Here is a 19436-nt window from a genome sequence, read left to right as displayed (position 1 = left end):
AGCTCAAGGCTAGCACTTTACCACTTGAGCCACAGCGAAACTTCCGTTTTTTTCTGCTTATGTGGTGCTGAGGAATCGAACCCAGGGCCTCATGCATGCGAGGCAAGCACTCTACCACTGAGCCAACTTCCCAAGCCTTTGGTATTGTTTTTGTTGTTTATTTGTTCAAGGTGATTTTTGATGGGTAGGTATGTTATTAACAGAAGAGTTCACAGATAAACTACAGCTCATGGAACAGAAGAAAACTATGAGTAACCTCAGTTATTTAGTTGTATCCCACCCCATCCCATCCAAAGAACTCACTTCTTTTTTTTTGGGTCCGGTCGTGGGACATGAACTCTGGGCCTGGGCGCTGCCCCTCAGCTCTTCAGCTCAAGGCTAGTGCTCTGCCACTTGAGCCACAGCGCTACTTCCGGCTTTTTTCTTTTTGCTTATGTGGTGCTGAGGAATCGAACCCAGGGCCTCATGCATACAAGGCAAGCAAGCCCTCTACCACTGAGCCACTTTCCCAGCCCCAGAACACAACTTATTTTCTAATGTTTCCATTTATGCTTTGAGGGCAAAATTTTGATAGCATGCCCTGTATGTACATGTAGGACTGACTGATGGAATATATATTGTAAAAACACAACGTATCTTTAAGTGTCTCATGGATTTTCCTCCCCTGGCTGGCTTTGAACCAGTTTTCTAAGTAGCTAGGATAAATAGGTTTGAGCCACCAGTGCCCAGCTCCACAACATTTCTTTTCTTTCTTTCATTTTTGTTTTCCCTAGGTTGGAGTTTGGTATATAAACTCATTGGTTAGTAAGCACTCTACTTAACCTGAGGCACACCTCCAATGTATCTTCTAAGAGTGAATTTATTAGTCAGGTGCCAGAGGATCACACCTACAATCCTATTCAGAAAGCTAAGATCTGAGGACCAGGGTTTGAAGCCCACCTGGACAGGAATGCCCATGAGATTCTTATCTCCAATTAACCACCAGAAAAAAAACACCAGAAGTTGACACTCTGGAGAAAAGTGGTAGAGTGCTGGCCATGAGTGAAAAAGCTCAGGGACAGTGCCCAGGTGCTGAGTACAAGCTCCATGACTGACAAGAAAAAAAAAAGAATTAATTAAACAGACATCTTGGAGTCTACATCAGTTAAGGAAATGCCACAGTTTAATACCAAGCACCACAACCAAACAAGCAGGCAAACAAATATCTACCAAACACTTACAGTTCAATTTTATTACAAAAATGGAAATAGACTTCTTATAGATCTATACTTATAATATTGATTGAGAAGTCCAGACCTGTTTAAATCAGAATTCACTTTTACTCTGAACTCAGTTTTAATGTTGAGGCAGTTGAGAGGAACTTAACTTTGACCAGGTCTCATATCCTTACCTGCTGAAAATAAGATCACACAACACTATGTCTGCTTTAGGAAAATGTCTTGGCAGAGAGGAATTACTTTTCACAAGATAGAAAGTCCTAAATCCATTTACTAAAAACAAAGAATAGTGATAAAAACTTGGACTATCATGATTTTCAGGGAGAGAAAAATACCAAATCACTGACTAAGGAGGACTGAACAGAGAAACATCATCCAGAAACCTGTAGACAAGAGGAAGAGGCAGTGGGCAACAGAGAACACTGTCCTGCTCAGAGATCCCCAGAGAATCTGTATCCCCTCCCCCAGGGCCACTTGCCAGAATGTTGGATTTGAAAGAATGAGCAGATTAACGGCTATCAGGAGCAGTGTGGCCTGGACAAAACAAAGTGAAATCAGAGATACTGTACTGCTGAACCACACCAAGCTTTCTACCTGGTTCATCTCTCCATGAACATAAAAAGAAACTTAGCCAGGGAACGTCAAACTGTGGCTGTTGAAAGGAACTCCTGTCTGCTGACTACTACTGAAGGCCAGGTAAGAAACAAGAATAGGAAAAGACACAGCCTGAAGGCCGTGCTTAAGTGTTGGTCAGCAACTGCCCACAAGGAGCCAGCACACCTCCGGGGATAGTACCCGCGTCTCAGAAGAGCTTGTCAGGCAACGTGCTGCTGATGGACACAGGCCTGGCGTTTGCCTGATCAACTGATTCCTTTGGGCCATGTCAGTGGTGACATCACCGAGAGTCTCAGCCTCCATCTTGCCTTCTCTGTGCAAAAGGCAAGTGACCCTAGAAGCAGTGGAGGTAATGTTTCAGACTTGGGCTCCCCAGACAAAGGGACTGAGGCCGGAACTTGCGCCAGGACATCGGTGTGCCAGGCTGGCAGCCATGTTGCTCCTGGGGGTAATTCTTCTCCCAAGCATGCACTGTGACCTGGAATCGGTACACGGCTCTTCCCATGAAATAGTCATCCCAGAGCAGCTGACAGTCAAGAGAGGTGAAGGTCTGGTCCAAACCGCATCGTACATGCTGTTCATACAAGGCCAGAAGCAGCTGGTTCACCTGAAGGTGAAGACAGACTACTTTGTGAGCGGCTTTCCCGTCTACAGTTACCAACGTGGTGTCCTGGAGCAAGCAGTGCCTTGGATCTCACAGGACTGCCACTATGAAGGCTACATAGAAGGAGTGCCACATTCTTTTGTTTCTGTCAACACCTGTTCAGGCCTCAGGGGCATCCTGATTAAGGAGGAGGCGTCCTACCGCATTGAGCCCATGCCCTCTTCCCAAAGGTTCGAACATGTCTTGTACGCCACGGCACATCAAGCCCCAGCCTCCTGTCGTGTGGCTTCCACACACAGCCAAGTGCTGCCCACTGGCCGGCAGCAAGAGAGCAGGGAGCCTCATCACCTCCAGGGGCTGTCCTACTTGTGGTCACACACCAAGTATGTGGAGATGTTTGTGGTGGTCAACTACCAGAGGTTCCAGATGTGGGGCAGTAACATCAATGACACGGTCCAGGGAGTACTGGACATCATTGCTCTGGCCAACAGCTTCACCGGGGGACTCAATACAAAGGTGGTGCTGGCTGGGGTGGAGATCTGGACCGAGGGGGACCTGGTAGAGGTCCCGGTGGACCTGCAGGTGGCACTCAGGAATTTCAACAGCTGGCGGCGAGACAAGCTCCTCCACCGTGTGAGGCACGATGTTGCCCACATGATCGTTGGGCATCATCCCGGACAGAGCATGGGCCAGGCATTTCTCGATGGTGCCTGTTCGAGTGGTTTTGCGGCGGCTGTGGAATCCTTCCATCACAAAGATGTCCTCCTCTTTGCAGCACTCATGGTCCATGAGCTCGGGCACAACCTGGGCATTCAGCATGACCACTCAGCCTGCTCTTGTAAAGGCAAGCACTTTTGCCTCATGCATGAAAACATCACCCAAGGAAGTGTCTTCAGCAACTGCAGCTCTGACTCCTTCTACCGTTTCCTTCTCGGACACAAAGGGGCTTGTCTGTTTAACAAGCCACAGCGCAGAAGCCGCAAGCACAGGAGTGCTAGGTGTGGAAACGGTGTGATAGAGGAGTCGGAGCAGTGTGACTGTGGGGGTTCTTGTGACAATGACCCATGCTGTAACCAGAATTGTGAACTAAAACGTAATGCAGCATGTAGTAATGAACCCTGCTGTGCTAGATGCCAAATTCAAAAGCGTGGATTCATGTGTCGTGCTCTTTTTGGGTTGTGTGACCTCCCAGAATACTGTGATGGTGCTTCAGCAAAATGCCCTCAAAACAGATATTTAGAAGATGGCAGTCCATGTAATGAAGAATACTATTGTCTTAATGGTCATTGCATGGACTATAATGGACAGTGTATGTTTGTGTTTGGGGAAAGTGCAAAATCTGCTCCAAGGGCATGTTATGTTGCACTGAACAGCAAAGGAAATAGATTTGGACACTGTGGCCGTGTCTCTGGGTCTTCAGGAAGCTTTGTAAAGTGTCCTGATGAAAATGCAGTTTGTGGTAAAATTGTATGTATGAGTGTAACTTCAATGCCAAAAATCACACCTGGTCATACCCTTATTCAGGTACCTCATGAGCACGATTTCTGTTGGACCATGGATGCTTTTAAGACGGCAGGAGTCCCTGAAGATGGAGACGTATGGAGAGGCAGTATTTGTGGTGACAGGAAAACTTGTCAAGATTATACTTGTATTCACACTGAAATAATAAAACCTTCCTGCAATTTACATACAATGTGTAATTCAAGAGGAGTTTGCAATGATTTAATGCACTGCCATTGTATACCTGGCACTGCACCTCCAGATTGCAGAAATAGAGGAAATGGTGGGAGTTTGGACAGTGGCCCACCAGAGCAGCCCAAGAAAGAAGGTCCACAAGACGAAGCAACTAAAACCAAAAATGAACTGGCTAAAAGCACACAAGTTATAATTGTTGTGATAATTTTGTCAATAATAGTATTAGGAGTAATTATTTACCTTTTATGTGTTGCCAAAGAAGAGGAAGAAGAAGAATTAGGGGAAATGGCAGAGAAACCAGAAGTGCAAAAGGAAGAAAAACCAGAAGAGGTGCAGAAAAAGGAAGAGGAAGGTGAAGAGGAAGAAGAGGAAGAGGATGAGGAAGAATCAGACTAATAAGAGGGAAAATGGAGTCCAGTATATCCAATTCCTGAGGCACGATGTGACAATGAGAAGGTCGGGGAAACAGGTTAGGTGGGAACTGATGGGCTTAGTGTCTCTGACTAGAAGCCCTTCAGTCTAAAATTATACTCATGTGGCAGGAGGGAGTCTTCTATCTTTATTATTAATTTAGTAAATAAGTGATCATTAATGCATCAAATGTCTTAGTACATTTTGTCACATTTCATTTGAACTTATCAAATGTATCTGGACATCAAAGTCCTTGTCACTTGGACCTTTTTTAAGTTATTAGAAACTCTTTTTTCAGGACATGCTGTCTTCCATGTAACTTGTTGGTGTATGATACATTCCTGAATTATTATATAGTATGATGTATTCCTGAATTTATATCTACCAGGATATACTATAATCTGAACCTAGGTCCTAGCACTTGCTAATCACTTGAACTAAACTCTTAGTTTTTGCTTTAGTTATTCAAATGGGATCTTGCATTTCTGTCTAGGTGGCCTTGGATCACAAGCCTCCTATTCATGCTTCCAGTATAGCTGGGATGACATGCACAGGCTATTATGTCCCTGGGTCATTGGTTGAGAGATTCCCTAACTTCTTTTCCAGGCTGGCCTCAGACCATGATCTCACTGTTCTCTACCTTCCCAAATAGCTAGAATTGTAGGTGAGAAGTACTACACCGAGTAAGCTCAGGTGGTGAAAGTTCCACAATCTGTAAACATTTCCAAAACCAACAGATTGTAAGCTTTAAATGGGTGAATTTTAGAGAATGTAACTTATATGTTAAAGATACTTTTCAGTATTTTTTTCTTTCATTACTTTTTGGTGATACTGGGGTTTGAATTTAGGGCCATATGCTTTCTTTTTTGTTTTGTTTTCATTTTTGCCAGTAATGGAGCTTGAACTCTGGGCCTGGGCGCTGTCCCTGAGCTCTTCAGCTCAAGGCTAGCACTCTACTACTTGAACCACAGGGTCACTTCCAGTTTTCTGGTGGTTAATTGGAGATGAGAGTCTCACAGATGTTCCTGTCCAGGCTGGCTTTGAATGTTCTTGCCTGGGTGACTTTGAACCGTGATCCTCAGATTTCAGCCTGCTCATTAGCTAGGATTACAGGTGTGAGCCACCAGGGCTTGGCAGGCCATATGCTTTCTAAAGAGGTCCTCTGCCACTGGAGCCAGCCCCTTTTAGGGTTTGTAATTTTCAAGATAGTTTTCTTCTTAATGCTCAGGCTGGCCTGCATTGTAATCTTCCTCTTTTTGCTTCCCTATGTCCGTGGGACATAATGTTCATGCCACTTCTCCAAATTAATCAAAATGTAGTCTTTTATCTTTTCCCAGGGTAATCTTGAACCACTGATCTCTGCTTGTCAAGTAGTTAGGGTTACAGGCTTGAGTCATTGCACCCAGCAAATATTTTTCAGCAAACATAATTAACTCTAAAAGGAGACACCAACGCTAATGCAAAAAAATTTGAGGAGAGTAACATTCTACTTTCGTCAATAGGCAGATCTCCTAGAGCAAAAATACCATCAAAAAAGCACTGGGGTTGGGCTGGGAATGTGGCCTAGTGGTAGAGTGCTTGCCTCACACGCATGAAGCCCTGGGTTTGGTTCCTCAGAACCACATACACAGAAGCCGGAAGTGTCACTGTGATTCAAGTGGTACACCACTAGCCTTGAGCAAAAGCAGCTCAGGGACAGTGCCCCAGCCCTGAATTCAAGCTCCAGGATTGGCCAAAAAAAAAAAAGCAGCAGAATTAAGCTAAACCATAGACTATATATTGTACATTTATAAAATACATTAACAGCTATAGAATGCTCAGAGAACAATCTCTATGGTGACAGGAGTTTAACTCAAGAGCACTAAACATGGAGGGAGAGTGCAAATAAGGGCACTCCGGAAGATGGGACAAAGAAGTGATGAGAAGAAAAAGAAAAACAGAAGAGAGTGTCAACAGGCAGGCACCATCACGTAATACTCAGAAATGTGAGCAGCTACACTCCCTGCAGGCAGCTTAGCTTTAATCTTTGACCAAAAACCCGTACCACTAACAACAAGTATATCCAGGAAAGGAACTGAGAAAGGCCCAGGATCGTTGGCTCTTTCACTCTGGCTATGACAATAGCATTCCCTGTAGTTTAATTGGCCTCCTGACTCTTCTATGAAGTTTAATAGTCATAGATTAAATTTGGTGTATTTTTTTAATCTAGGAATTATATGGAGAGATTGAGAACAGAATAGTTAGGCTGTAGAACATTATCTTGCTGATGACAGAAACACTTTCATGGGCAATTAAGTGAGAGATCTCTACTATCAAAGTTATGGCTAGGTACATGACAGTGTACAATGGCAGAAGGAAAAGTAGAATGGTCTAGGTCCTACTTCTGAGGATAATGGAAGGTTTGAGTTGTGAGGAAAATGAGATTGTCAATACTTTCCTAGTCAATACTCATTAAAGTAAGAAACATGCCTTTTATACAGAATGAGCACTACTTCCATGGGTATACTAAAATGGTCACCTATATTTTTTTCAACTACAGCACTTTCTCACGGCTAAAGGAAGTTCTGAATTGACATGGCACTGTCTATATATTTTTTGAGCATATGGTTGACATATGACATATCTGGGAAATCAGATGAATCTATGCAGTCATTGGAGATGAACAAGAGAAGCTCTGAACCACTTCACAATTTCAAAGCAGAACAGAACCAATTCCTCATTTTATATCTATATCTATATCTATATATGTATATATAGATATATATATAACATCTATATATATACATATATAGATATATATTCATAAATGGCTACTTCCCAAATATTTAGAAATGTTTATTGTGGTTGATAGTTAGTCCTAAAATGAAATAATGTATGTGGCAAAAGACATCCATGCGCTCATCAAGTATTACATGAATGTGGTAAATGTGCAAGTAACATTTACTCAGTTCAAAATAAGGACAGAAAGAAACCTAGTACAAATATTCTAGAATCTTGGGGCTGAGAAGGTGGCTCAGTGGTAGAGCGCTTGCCTTGTATGCATGAGGCCCTGGGTTCGATTCCTCAGCACCACATAAGCAAAAAGAAAAAAGCCGGAAGTGGCGCTGTGGCTCAAGTGGTAGAGCGCTAGCCTTGAGCTGAAGAGCTGAGGGACAGCTCCCAAGCCCAGAGTTCAGGCCCCATGACCAGACCCCCCAGAAAAAAAATATTCTAGAATCTGCAGACATCTTTTTTTTTTTCCTTTTTATTTTGGGTCCCTTATCTCCAATTAACCAAAAAACCAGAAGTGGAGCTGTGGCTCAAAGTAGTAGAGTGCTGCTAGCAAGAGCAAAGGAATTCAGGGACAGCACCCTCACCCTGAGTTCAAGTACTATGATCGATGACCAAAAAAAGAGAGAGAGAGAGAGAGAAAAGAAAAAGACCTTACCTTGGCAACATAAAGGCCACACCACCAAGTGGACAACTATAATCTCACCTATGTTAAGAATACATGTGAAAAACATCTTAAGACATTGTTATTCATATTACAATAAATGCCAGACCCAGATCACCACTTCCCACTCAATAGAACAGAGAGATTTCCAGAGCCAGTTTCCCTTCTCAAGCAATATTCATCATAAAATTCATGAGATGATTCTTAGCACTGGCAATGATAGAATTTAATCTGTATTACTAGAGTCTGAAAAATAGAGCAGGAAATTATGTAAGATTTGAGTACCCAGCCGGGCGCTGGTGGCTCACGCCTGTAATCCTAGCTACTCAGGAGGCTGAGATCTGAGGATCGCGGTTCAAAGCCAGCCCGGGCAGGAGAGACCGTGAGACTCCTATCTCCAATAAGCCTCCAGAAAACCGGAAGTGGCGCTGTAGCTCAAGTGGTAGAGCGCTTGCCTTGAGCTGAAGAGCTGAGGGACAGCGGCCAAGGCCCAGAGTTCAAGCCCCACAACCGACAAAAAAAAAAAAAAAAAAAAAAAAAAGATTTGAGTACCCATCATGATTGTAATTCTACCTACTCAATCATGTCTCTAATTCTAGCTACTCAGGAAACTGGGTAGATAACTACTGAGTATGCAAACAAATTCTCTTAAGAAAAAAGGCAAGTATGAAATCATACAGTAACCCTCCCTCTTTTGATAATAGTTTTGATAGATGTTTAGCTTTTTTCTTTTAGACCCAGAAAGAAATGATATTTTTGTACCTCTTGAGTGGAATGAAACTCTATAAAATACACAACTCGGGGCTGGGAATGTGGCTTAGTGGTAGGTGCTTGCTTAGCATGCATGAAGCTCAGCGTTCAATTCCTCAGTACCACATAAACAGAAGAAGCTAGAAGTGGCACTGTGGCTCAAGTGGTAGCCCTGAGCAAAAGAAGGTCAGGGACAGTGCCCAGGGCATGAGTTCAAGCCTCAGGATTGGCAAAAAAAAAAAAAAACACAAAAAAACAAGTACCTAACAGAAAAGCAATAACATGCCATTGTTGCTTTAATTGGGCAAGGTCAAATAAGCTCTTTTGATATAAAACCTTTAGATCCTAAAAAACAGAGTATGTAAAACTCTACTTGTTAGGTTAGTGGTATAGCTTAGTAGTAGAGTAATTGCTTAGTATATAGGAGGCCTAGGTTCAAAGCCATTGCACTGTAACACAAATATTCACTGCTTGTATCAGAAACTCTAAAATAACTTAAGAATTGTTGCTACCCACTTGGACTCTACAAGGAAAGATTTTGAACAAAGCATTAAAACAAAACAAAACAAAACAAAACAAAACAAAACAAAAACCAGGATAAGTCAGGTGCTGTTGGCCCACAACTGTAATCCTAGCTACTCAGGAGGCTGAGATCCAAGGACTGCAGTTTGAAGCCTGCCTGGGCAGGAAAACCCATGAGACTCTCATCTCAAATTAATCATAGAAAAAGCCAGAAGTGGTGCTGTAGCTCAAGGGGTAGAGAGGTAGCCTTGAATAAAAAAAGCTTAGAGGCAGTGCCCAGGCTCTGAGTTCAAGTCCCAAGATAAGCACACACACACACAAAAACACAACAACAACAAAAAACTCAATTAATATGCAATGAAATACTATTAAGCAATAAAAAGGAATTCGTTGTTGTTGTTATTGGTCATGGGGCCTGAACTCCGGGCCTGGGCACTGTCCCTCAGCTCTTCAGCTCAAGACTAGTGCTCTACCACTGGAGCCATAGCGCCACTTCCAGTTTTCTGAATGGTTTATTGGAGATAAGCGTCTCAAAGACTTTCCTTTTCTTTTCTTTTGTCCATTGTGGGGCTTAAACTCTGAGCCTGGGTGCTGTCCCTCAGCTCTTCAGCTCAAGGTTAGCCCTCTACCACTTCAGCCACAACGCCACTTCTGGCTTTTTCTGTTTACGCGGTGCTCAGGAATTGAACCCAGGGCCTCATGCATGCGAGGCAAGCACTCTACCACTGAGCCACCTTCCCAGCCCCTCTCACAGACTTTTCTGCCTGGGCTGGCTTTGAACCTTGATCCTCAGATCTCAGCCTCCCAAGTAGTTAAGATTACAGGCATGAGCCACTGGCGCCGAGGAAAAAAGGAATTATTCATACATGCTAAAATGTACAAACTTCAAAGCATTATATATACTACATGAAAGAACAATATACAAGATATCACATATATTATTTTTGCATTTACGTGAAATGTCCAGAAAGGCAGATGGATAGAAACAAAAAGTAAAATAATGGTTGCCCAGGGCGAAAAGGGTCGATTATAATACACAATTTGGTAAGTTTACTAAAAACATCACTGAATTTTACACTTAAACAGGGGAATATGTAATATGTAAAATATGCACATGTATACATTAAAAGTTCAGATGTGCTGACTTAGCATTCTCCTCTCTTATCATTACAATACTGGACAGTGTCTCAAATCCTGTTTGTGAATTGAAGAAGCCAAGATCCACCTTCTTTAGATCCACTTTGACTTTCTGCAAACCAATACTGTCATCATCACAGATTATACTAATATAGCAGAGGAGAACAAATGCTCTCCCTCTTCCAAGTCTGTATTGCCAATCCCAATGTAACAAATGCAGCGCCTCCCCTGGCTTTCTCCAAGATCTTTTCCTTTACTATAGTAACAATGATAGATTGACATGGAGCCAAAGATTTCCCTTATTGAATCAAACCAGGCAGAAATAGCAGGATTAGCAGTACTGCTAAATTATGTTTCCTATAATAAAACCTTTTTTTAATATGTGTACAGCAATGGAGAAGAGGAAGTAATGTCAACAGAATAGAAATTCAGTGGCAACATGTTTTTTTCTTTGATTAACCTGAAAAAAATGTGCCTCTAGTGCTGAGTGCTTATACTGTTTGGCATGGATATATAGGCTTATTTTAGCCTACTATTCTGGGAGTTTTTGTTTTGTTTTGTTTTGCGGTCGTGGGGCTTGAACTCTGGGCCTGGGCACAGTCCCTCGGCTCTTCAACTCAAGGCTAGCGCTTCCCAACTGAGCCACAGCACCACTTCCTACTATTCTTAACTATTAGTTCTGAATAAAACTTACCAGAGGAGATGTGTTCTGTCCACTCTGTTTCATTCTCAGCTCTGTATACAGATACCAGATGTAACTGACAGTGTAAAGAAATGAGGAAATGTAGAATATCTAGACAAAAATCAAAGCACCCCATCATAACTGTCCCACTCTAACTTCCTAAAATCTATTATTTTCTAGTATTAGAATCCTAACTACTGGCTTGTTGATAATATACCATCAGTATCCATACCACACAAATGAGATCACTTCTAGGTATTTCACTCAAACCTACCTAAAATAAGTTCAACTTACTATATATCCTTTTGATTGTTCAGAAGAGCAACAGAATTATTCACCTCCTCTTACCTAAGTACTCCACTTTTATGAAATCTTCTAATATTTATATATTTTTTTAATTTTTAATTTTTATTTTTTGTTGGTCATGGGGACCGAACTCTGGGCCTGGGCATTGTCCCTCAGCTCTTTGGCTCAAGGCTAGCATTCCACCATTTGAGCCACAGTGCCACTTCTTGGCTTTTTCTGCTTATGTAGTGCTGAGGAATCAAACCTCATGCATGCAAGGCAAGCACTCTACCACTGAGCACCTTCCCATCCCTTGTACTATTTTTTTAATTGAAAAGACAATATGGATTTTAATTTAGAATCATAATAGCTATAGTGGTCTATTTTCAGTATGGTAACAAAATACCTGAGGCAGGTTCCTTTTGTTTGACTTTTTTTTTAATGTGGTACTGAGGAATCAAATCCAGGGCTTCATGTATGCTAGGCAAGCACTCTACCACTGAGCCACCTTCCTAGTCCTGGCAGGTTCCTTTTGAAGAAAAAGGCTTCCTTTGATTCCTAGTCCAGAAGTTACAAATTCTACGGTCTTTGTCTGGTAATAACTCTTTTGCTAGCAGAGTCCTAGCATGATGTAGAACATCACAGCAATAAACAAGGAACATACATGTCTGTCTATGTATGTTACTCTCCCTCTGCTTATCCACCAAGATTCACCGTGGGGTCTCCACTCTATAAAGACCTTACATATCCTAGTCACTTCGTTAAGGCCTTGCTCCTAAACACCCTAGTCAAAGTAAGTTTCCATCTCTTAATATCATTAGCATATTTGATCTGGGGGCTTAAACTACCAAATAAATTTAAGGAAAGAAAACATCTTCAATGAATAGCAATCTAGGCTATTTCCATTCAAAAGAAATAAATATGCTGGATATTTATAAACATACTGGATCACTATGCTGAACTTTTTTTAAAAGATCCTTACAAAAATAAAAGAATGGCATAATAAGGAATTGGCAGGACAAAGTTTAAGGGCAAGAATTCCTGTTTTCAACATCAATAACAAAAATGGTTATTGTAATCTTCCTCCCCACCCCAAAATGGATTTTTTTGGATTAGGCAAACATTTCTTAGATGTAGCACCAAAAGGCCAAACTAATAAACTGGACTTCATCAAATTAACACTATTGCTCTTGAAAACTGTACAACTTAGTAATGTTGCCTTGCATGCATGAGGCACTAGTTGATCTCTAACACCACATGAAAAAAGAAAAATAAATGTTAAGTATGTGAAATGAAGCTGGGTGCCAATGGCTCATGCCTGTAATCCTAGCTACTTGGAGGCTGAGATGTAAGGATCAAGGTTCAAAGCTAGCCCAGGCAGGAAAGTCCATAAAACTCTTTTTTTTTTTAATTTATTTTGGAAATACTGTACAGAGGGGTTACAATCACATGAGCAAGGTAATGAGTACATTTCTTATCAAACATTGTTGCCTCCTCGGTTTTTCCCCTACCATCCCTTCCCTCCCATCTCCACAACTACATCCCCGCCCCTCCCAATCCCACCTAAAATTTAAAATTCGTTTTTCAACATAGCGTCTTGCACATCTAATTGTTGCAATGGGTCAACCTGTATCCCTATTTAAGCAATTTGTTTTTTCCCTTCCACTCTCCAAATTATACCAACATCAAATACAGTGAAAACAGGGGTTATACCATGGGGGGAGGGATATACAAAGCAACAACAAAAAAATCACATGGTACCTTATAAATACGTTAGAAACGATAGCAAGAAAGAAAAAAACCACCTGTGTCCTTATCTTGAGGTTCATTTCACTTAATGTCATCTTATCTGACATTTTCTGCTTGTCTCAGATATACTAGTTATTGCAAATAAGGGCAACCATGGAACCTATGTTTCTTTGCGCCTAGCTTACTTCACTTAGTATAATTTTTTCGAAGTCTTTCCATTTCCTAACAAATGGGGCAGTATCACTCTTTCTTATGGAGGCATAGAATTCCATTGTGTATATATACCATATTTTCTCGATCCATTCATCTACTGAGGGGCACCGTCAAACTCTTATTGAATAAACCACTAGAAAATCAGAAGTGGCACTGTGGCCCAAGTTAGAGAGTACTAGCCTTGAGCTGAAGAGCTGAGGGACAGCGCCCAAGCCCAGAGTTCAAACCCTACGACTGAATTATAGACAGGGAATAAATGTTTGCAATATATATACATAAAGGACTTGATTCTAGAATATATAAGAATTCTCAAAAATCCACCATAGGGGATAAATGAGCAAAATGATGGTGTATGCCTTCATCCCAGCACTAAGAATTCTAAGACAAGAGGATTGTGAGTTCAAGGTAAGCTAGGACTACATAGCAAAACTCTGTCTCAAAAGAAAGATAAAAGGAAAGAGGGAAGGAAGGAAGGAAGGAAGGAAGGGAGGAAGGAAGGAAGGGAGGAAGGGAGGAAGGGAGGAAGGAAGGAAGGAAGGAAGGAAGGAAGGAAGGAAGGAAGGAAGGAAGGAAGGAAGGAAGGAAGGGAGGGAGTGAAGGAGGAAAAGAAGATGACAGAGTGAAACAGTGTTATAGCATTATAACTCATTTATCTTTCTTTCCTTATTTCTGGTGTTTCTCCATGGGATCAGCTCAAGGAGATTGTCTTTAATTCACCCATCTTTACCTTCTAAGCACAGGAGGGACCTCAAAGGTAATATCTGCCAAGTATATTTAAAGGCAATATAAATAGCCTTAGCCTGCTGAGGCAAGAGATAACAGATGGGTTGAATAGCAGAAAGTAGCTAGGCAAGGTAGCTCAAATCTATAATTCTATTTGAGATGGCAGTCAAGGAATCACAGTATAAAGCCAAAACAGACATAAAGCAAGACACTGCCTCAAAAATAACCATGCCACTAAATGCCCACCAGCTGCTCACAGGCAGGAAAGTCTGCAACGCTCTTCTGTCCAATTAGTCACCAAAAATCCAGAAGCAGAGCTGTGGCTCAAGTAGTAGAAACACTAGCCTTGAGTAAAAAAAAAATCTCAGGGACAGCATCCAGGCTCAGTTCAAGCTCCAAAACCAGCACAAAAAGAAGCAGAAAGTTCTAGCCAAGTGGTTGAGGTGGCAGACTGTCTAGCAAGCAGTACCTTTACTGTATTATTTACTTGTTATTGTGTTGTTTGTTGATTGTGGGGCCTAAACTTTGGGCCTTGGCACTGCCCCTCAACTCTTTAGCTCAAGACTAGCTCTACCACTTGAGCCACAATGCCACTTCCAGCTTTTTCTGCTTATGTGGTGCTGAGGAATAGAACCCAAGGCCTAATGCATGTGAGGCAAGCACTCTACCACTAAGCCACCTTCCCATCCCCTGTATTTACTTCTACCCAAAGGTAAATGCCCAAGAGTGGTATCCCTAGATCATAGGGTTATTCTGTGTTTAGTTGTTTGAAGAATCTACACAACACCTTCCAAAGTGGTTGCAATTGATTACATTCCCCCCAACAGTGTAATAAGGTTACTTTCACCAGGATTTGTTGTTGTTCATGTGCTTTTTGTGATTGTGGGGCTTGAACTTGCTGTCCCTGAGCTCATTTTGCTCAAGGCTAGTGCTCTACCACTTTGAGACAGCACCACGTCCGGTTTTCAAACTCCAGTGTTTATTATATCCCAATAATATAAAACTATGCTGTCATTTCAAAAGTGGTTGCAGAAAAGTGTAACTCATTACATAGAAATATGGTCAAAATATTTTGACTAATAAAAGCTGATTACAAAAAGTATTAACACTACTTTGTGTATTAAAAATATACAGGTGCTGAGAATGGCTTAGTGGTAGAGTGTTTGTCTAGCATAGATGAAGCCTTGGGTTCACTTCCTCAGTACCACATAAACAAAAAAGCTGGAAGTGGTGTTGTGGCTCAAATGGTAGAATGCTAGCCTTGAGTAAAAGTAGTTCAGATGGGCACTGGTGGCTCACACCTGTAATCCTGGCTACTAAGGAGGCTGAGATCTGATGATCGCAGTTCAAAGCTAGCCCAGGTAGGAAAGTCTGTGAGACTCTTATCTCCAATTAACAGCTAGAAAACCAGAAGTGGTGCTGTGGCTTAACTGGTAGAGCGCTCCCCTTGAGCTGAAGAGCTCAGGGACAGTGCCCAGGCCCCCAGAGTTCAAGGCCCACAACTGACTAAAAAAAAAAAAAAAAAAGAAAAAAGTTCAGGGACAGTGCCTAGGCCCTGAGTTCAAGCCAAACAACCAATCAAATACACACACACACACACACACACACACACACACACACACACACACACACACACACACACACACACACACACACACACACACACACACACACACACATTATACATAGATATGATACTGATGGCACTGGTGGCTCAAGCCTGTAATTCTTGCAACTCAACAGGCTGAGATCTGAGGCTCACAGTTCAAAGCCAGCCTGGGCAGGAAAGTCTGTCAGCCTCTTCTCTTATCCAATAAACTAATTCTTCCCCCCCCACAAAAAAAGCCAAAAGTAGAGCTATGGCTCAAGTGATAGAGCCCTAGAACTGGCACAAAAAAAAGTGTATACACACATATAATATTAAAATTATTATGATGACTGGGCAATTTTTGTGTGTGTGCATGTCAGTTTTTCTGTTCAAGGCTGGTGCTCTACCACTTGAGCCACAGCTCTGCTTCTGGCTTTTTGGTGGTTAACTAAACATAAGAGCCTCATAGACTTTTTCATTTGGGCTGGCTTTGTACCTTGATCCTCAGCTCCGAGTAGCTAGGATTCAGGCAAGAGCCACTAGCACATGGCTGATTTTTTAATTGTTTATCTTTATACCTCTCTGAATTTTCCAAAATTTCCATAACAGATAAGTAGTGTTTTCTATTGGATTTTGTTTTAAGACAGAGTCTTGCTATTTAGCACAGTCTGACCTTGAACTCTGATCCTCTTGCCTCTACCTCTTGAATGCTGGAACTACAAGCACATAGTACCATGAGTGGTAGCAGTTATGTATATTATGAAAAATAATGAAAGCTATTCTTCAATGTATAACAATAAAAAATACCTCTATATTTCCCAGAATATATATCCTCAGCTTCTTATTTAGGTTTGATTGTGTGTGCACCCTTGAAAAATACGGTTAGTCTAATAGCACTTACCTGTCCAATTGTTTGCAGGTTATAGCAGATGATGTCCTTATGGGCTAGGGAAGTTCTATAGAAAAGTGCTTCAGTGAGTCGACAAATTCCCAGGAGCAGGTCAGAGAAGCTCAAATAAATGAGTGACTGTATCTACCAAAAGTCAAAATCTTCATTTAGTAAATGATGTAGCTAGGAAAATGTAACAATCACTTTGTTTGTATTGTATATGGGCCTCTTGCTCTCCCTGGGTTGCTCATGGCTATTGCTTTACCACTTTAGTAATGCCTTTATCTGCCATTTTGCAGGCTAATTGGAAACAGAGTCTCATGGACTTTCTTGCCTGGGCTGCCTTTGAACTACAATCTTCAGATCTCAGTCTCCTAGGAGGCTAGGAGTCACTAGTATTATAGGTGTGAGCCACTGGCAAACAGCCTTGAGCTATGTTTAGAAAAACAGTTGTTATATATGGTATATAACATGTGAGCACCGTTATATATCACAGACTGTGATAGACAATTTGCTCCAGGAAAGTTAGAATGAACTTGTGACTTTAAATGAGCATCATTATTCCACAATACTGTGAATTTCCGGAAATTAAGTAATCACTTAATCACAATCAAAAAAAAAAAAAAAAAGAACCTCGGGGAAGGGAGGGAGGGAGGGGATGGTAGGGGGAAAACAATGGAGGGGGTAACAATGTTCAAGAGGAAGTGTACTCATTACCTCACTCATGTAACTGTAACCCTCTGTATAGTATCTTTACAATAAAAAAAAACACAACAAATAACTAAAAAAAAAAAAAAAAAGAAAAACAGTTGTTAAACTCTTAAAATGTTCTCTGAGCTAGTAAATATACCACTTTCCCTATATTCTATTAGTAAGGAAGGCTTTAACTTGGTCTTTTTGGAATGAATAGTTTTACCAAGGATGTAATTTTGTTCAACATTAAATTTTAATTGCCTAGAACAGGGATAAGGAAACTTTTCTTTCAAGGGCCATTTGGATATTTGTAACATCATTCTTGGACCACAGAAATAATTTTCATGGCCCAAATGTTCTCCATCCCAAACTAAATGGACAGAATAGCAAAACAAGTATCTACATATACCAAAGTCAGGGAACTATCTCTAATAATTTTCCTAGGATATAATAATCAGGACTCTCCCATTCTTAGAGTGAATGTAGGCTTTAGTATTTCAATACTGTTTCCTTGATAATATATACCAAAGAAACCTAACATGATAATCAATATCTGAAAATTCAATGTTATAATTAAAATATTGCCTGGAAGAAAAGGGAGCAGTATTGACATTTCCTAAAATATCTCTACCTTATAATGAGGAATTTACAAACAGTTCATAAATTGATTCCATCATTTAGAGGTACTGTTTCTTTGTTACTTATTTCAATGCCTAAGTTACTAAAAGTTCAAATTCAACTGAAAGAATTGCTCATCTCCGGAGATTTCTGTACATTCTGGAATACAGCATAGGTAATAAGTGAGGTTGAATCTATAAGAGATATAATTGATCGTCATTAAAGCAGGATCCTAAGACTTCTTTACTCTTGCTATTTATTTTTAACAATTTTATTGATGCAACTAATGTAAAATAAATCACAAATATTTTTATGAAATATAGAATGACTTATGAATTTGCACGTCACTGTTCTTTAGAAATTATATCAATCTTCTCTATATCAGTTTTAATTTTTAATACATGGGATACTGAAGAAAGCACTTTGCCATTGATTTTGCAGTTTTTGACCAGTTTGTCCACTGATTTTAAATGTTATCTTTCAGTCTCTTTTTTGGTTATTATTGTTGTTTCTTAATTCGAAAGTTATTAACATAGTGAAGAATGTCATTTCTAACTAAAGAGTAAAAAACTGCAACATTCTCCAATTTTGCTTTGCTTGTGCTAGACAGTCATCGTATACAAAACTAAATGAACATACCTCAGAATAACCATGACAAACTGTACCCACTTTATTGCAGAAAACATCCAAGTGAAACAAAAATATACTTTTACATTTGATATTCAATCTAACACAAATCTCTGTTTATTAACCATCTCTTTAGCACAAATTCTTCTTTGAAGCCTAATCAAATTTACAAGTGTGAGAATGAGTGAAAAGGCTGATCAGGCTCTAAGAAGGCAGGGTGGCTTCTTTGTTTCTCTCATCTTCCTACTCCTCTAGGAATCAGTAAAATAAAAAGAATAGAAAATGACTGAACTTGAACATGGTGGCTCATGCCTGTAATTCCAAGACCAGCTTGTGCACAATGAGTCAAGATATAGGAAGATCTCGTCTCAACAAAAACAAGGACTAGGGCTATAACTTAGTAGTAAAGCACTTGCCTAGCATGTGAAATCCCCAGGATTTCACTACTACAGGAAAAAGAAGACCAGACAAACTATAATGAAATAATAAAATAAGGTGAATAAAAAAAGAAAAGTTGACTGGGAACTAATAAGCTGGAGAAGTAGAAAAATTAATTTTGACAGTGAGGAGGCAGAATACAGAAAGAATGAGTTACAAAGACAAATCCTAATGAAGTTGACAGACATAAAACAGAATAGTAAATGATAAAGAAGAAAAGTTAATTAACTGTGGATAAAAAATACAGAACAGAGGGCTGGGAAGGTGGCTAAATGGAACAGTGCTTGCCTTGCATGCACAAGGCTCTGGGTTCAATTCCTTAGCATACATAAGCAGAAAAAGCCAGATGTGGTGCTGTGGCTCAAGTGGTAGAGAGCCAGCCTTGAGCTGAAGAGCTGAGGGACAGCGCCCCAGCCCAGAATTCAGGCCCCATGACCGACCAAAAAAAAAAAAAAATACAGAACAGAGAGGTAGAAAGAGGAGCTAGGAATAGCTTTTCACCTCAGAGTCCCATTTGTCCTCCTGGGTGCTGGCCTCTCCCAGGAAG

The 19436-nt window shown here is 40.8% G+C and overlaps 1 protein-coding gene and 1 long non-coding RNA gene across 2 annotated transcripts in view; one reads left to right on the top strand and one right to left on the bottom strand.

Moving 5' to 3' along the window:
* The window catches only part of LOC138826377 (uncharacterized), a 53968-nt gene extending 42657 nt beyond the window's left edge, over nt 1–11311 (bottom strand). Inside the window, exon 1 of the long non-coding RNA XR_011371696.1 lies at nt 11079–11311. This is a non-coding gene — a long non-coding RNA (uncharacterized lncRNA). The remainder of the gene's footprint in view (nt 1–11078) is intronic.
* On the top strand, nt 1361–4721 carry LOC138826371 (disintegrin and metalloproteinase domain-containing protein 1a-like). Its single transcript, XM_070021465.1, has one exon. The coding sequence runs from the start codon at nt 2098–2100 to the stop codon at nt 4525–4527; it is 2430 nt and encodes an 809-aa protein (XP_069877566.1). The 5' UTR covers nt 1361–2097; the 3' UTR covers nt 4528–4721.
* Nucleotides 11312–19436: the final 8125 nt, after the last annotated feature.

Source organism: Dipodomys merriami, unplaced genomic scaffold (genome assembly GCF_024711535.1).
Source record: "Dipodomys merriami isolate MVZ:Mamm:240054 unplaced genomic scaffold, mDipMer1.0.p SCAF_142, whole genome shotgun sequence".
In the NCBI taxonomy this organism is placed as follows: domain Eukaryota; kingdom Metazoa; phylum Chordata; class Mammalia; order Rodentia; family Heteromyidae; genus Dipodomys; species Dipodomys merriami.
The sequence above is the reverse complement of the archived record's forward strand: the minus strand, read 5'-3'. Positions and strand labels throughout refer to the sequence as shown.